Source organism: Rhinolophus hipposideros (genome assembly GCF_964194185.1).
Source record: "Rhinolophus hipposideros genome assembly, chromosome: X".
NCBI classification, from domain to species: domain Eukaryota; kingdom Metazoa; phylum Chordata; class Mammalia; order Chiroptera; family Rhinolophidae; genus Rhinolophus; species Rhinolophus hipposideros.
The window spans coordinates 79,237,833-79,239,746 of NC_138046.1; the positions used below are offsets into that span (position 1 = coordinate 79,237,833).

At 35.1% G+C, this 1,914-nt stretch overlaps 1 protein-coding gene across 1 annotated transcript; it reads right to left on the minus strand.

Annotated features, from left to right (window-relative positions):
- Positions 1-1,514: 1,514 nt before the first annotated feature.
- On the minus strand, positions 1,515-1,628 carry LOC308494912 (uncharacterized protein; the record flags this gene model as incomplete). Its single annotated transcript, XM_081042885.1, has 1 exon — positions 1,515-1,628. One exon carries the CDS (start codon positions 1,626-1,628, stop codon positions 1,515-1,517), a length of 114 nt encoding a protein of 37 aa, XP_080899011.1.
- Positions 1,629-1,914: the final 286 nt, after the last annotated feature.

Genomic DNA, 1,914 nt, shown 5'->3' on the forward strand with positions numbered 1-1,914 from the left:
TCATATAGTTTTCAGTGTGTAGGTCCTTCACATCCTTGGTTAAGTTTATTCCTTTGTGTTTTATTCTTTATTTTGCAATTGCAAAAGGAATTGTTTTTTTCAATTTCTTTTTCTGATATTTCATTGTTAGTATACAGGAATGCAATGGACTTTTGTATGTTGATTTCATAGCCAACAACTTTACTGTTTTCATTGATTGTTTCTAATAGCTTTTTGTGGACTCTTTAGGGTTTTCTTTATATAACATCATGTCATCTGCAAAAAGTGACAATTTAACTTCCTCATTTGCAATTCAGATGCCTTTTATTTTTTTCTTTTACCTGATTGCTCAGCCTAGTGCTTCTAGTACTATGTTGAAAAGCAGTTGACACCATACATGGTTATTTTAATATTATTGACTATATTTCTTATGCTATACCTTATATCCTCTTGAATACTTTGTAACAACCAATTTGTACTTAAAACCTTCCATTTTTTCACCCGCTCCCAACTCCCATCCCATTTGTTAACCATCTAAATGTTTTCTGTTCATATTTTTCTTTTTTGTTGGTTTATTTTGTTCTGTAGGTTCTACTTATACTGAAATCATATGACATTTGCCTTTCTCTTTCTGACATACTATATTTTACACAGTATCCTCTAGGTCCATTCATGTTGCTGCCGATGGCAAGATTTAATTCTTTTTTACGGCTGAGTAATATTTCCTTGTATATATGTACCACCTCTTCTTTATCCATTCATCCACTCAGGAATACCCAGGTTGCCTTTATATCTTGACTATTGTAAATAATGCTGCAGTGAACATATGGATACAGATGTCCCTTTGAAGTACTGTCTTTGGTTTCTTTGAGTAAATACCAAGAATTGGGATTACTGGTTCCTTCTCTGTCTCTTGTTATAGCCTTTGTTTTAAAGTCTATATTGTCTGGTACCAGTATTGTTTCCCAGCTTTTTGTTGTTGTTTCTGTTTTCATGTAATATCGGTTTCTGTCCCTTTATTTTCAGCCTGTGTGTGTCTTTCCATCTGAAGTCTCTTGTAGGTAGTACATGTAAGGGTCTTATTTTCTTTTCAATGCAGCCTCTCTATTTTTATTCTTCAGGTTTTAAAACTTTTTATTTGCATTATGAAAAAATTCTGCATTCCAATAATTAAAATAGTTTTAACAGAATAAAATGGCACTCTGACTAAGCTGCATTTTACATCCTGCAAGACACCTTGGATCAGCTTGATATTTACTGTAGCTTTCCCTGTCATCCCACCCAGTTTCTGCCTTTACCAACATGCAAGTTCTGTTCCCCCCTGCCAGCTAGCCAGGTATGTGGGAGAGGGTGGTGCGGCCTTCGTTGTCAGTAGTTCTGATGTGAAAAGGGGTAACACAGTGATTTTAAACTTGTTCCAACCTTTTTGCATCTTACAAAGTTAAACAGCTAAAAGAAGTAAAATAAGGCAATTCTTGTGGAATGTACAGTGTGTATTGGTGGTGCATGCCTCATTACGATTCGCCTGCTTGCTTCTAGTGTTCAACCGTTTCTTTTGAAGGCAGTTGATTTTTCTCTTGTGTTTCCATCTTCTTCAGTTTAGGCTTATCAAATTTCTCAATCTCAGCCATATTGGGTTTGTCAGACATGGTTGCAAAAGAAGAGGAGCAAGGCTCGCGAACGAGTAGAATCCAATCTACTCAGTAGCCATCGCTGAGTCTCCCTATTTCTTTTGATTGGAACATTTGATCCCTTCACATTTAAAGTAAATTGTTGATAAACATGTAGTTATTGTCATTTTATTATTCATATTTTTTAATCCTTTTTTTTCATCTTAAAGAAGTCCCTCTAAGAAACCTTGTAATACTGGTTTGGTGGTGATGAACTCCTTCAGTGTTTTCTTTGTTCTTTGATTCTAAATGAAAGCTTTGCTGG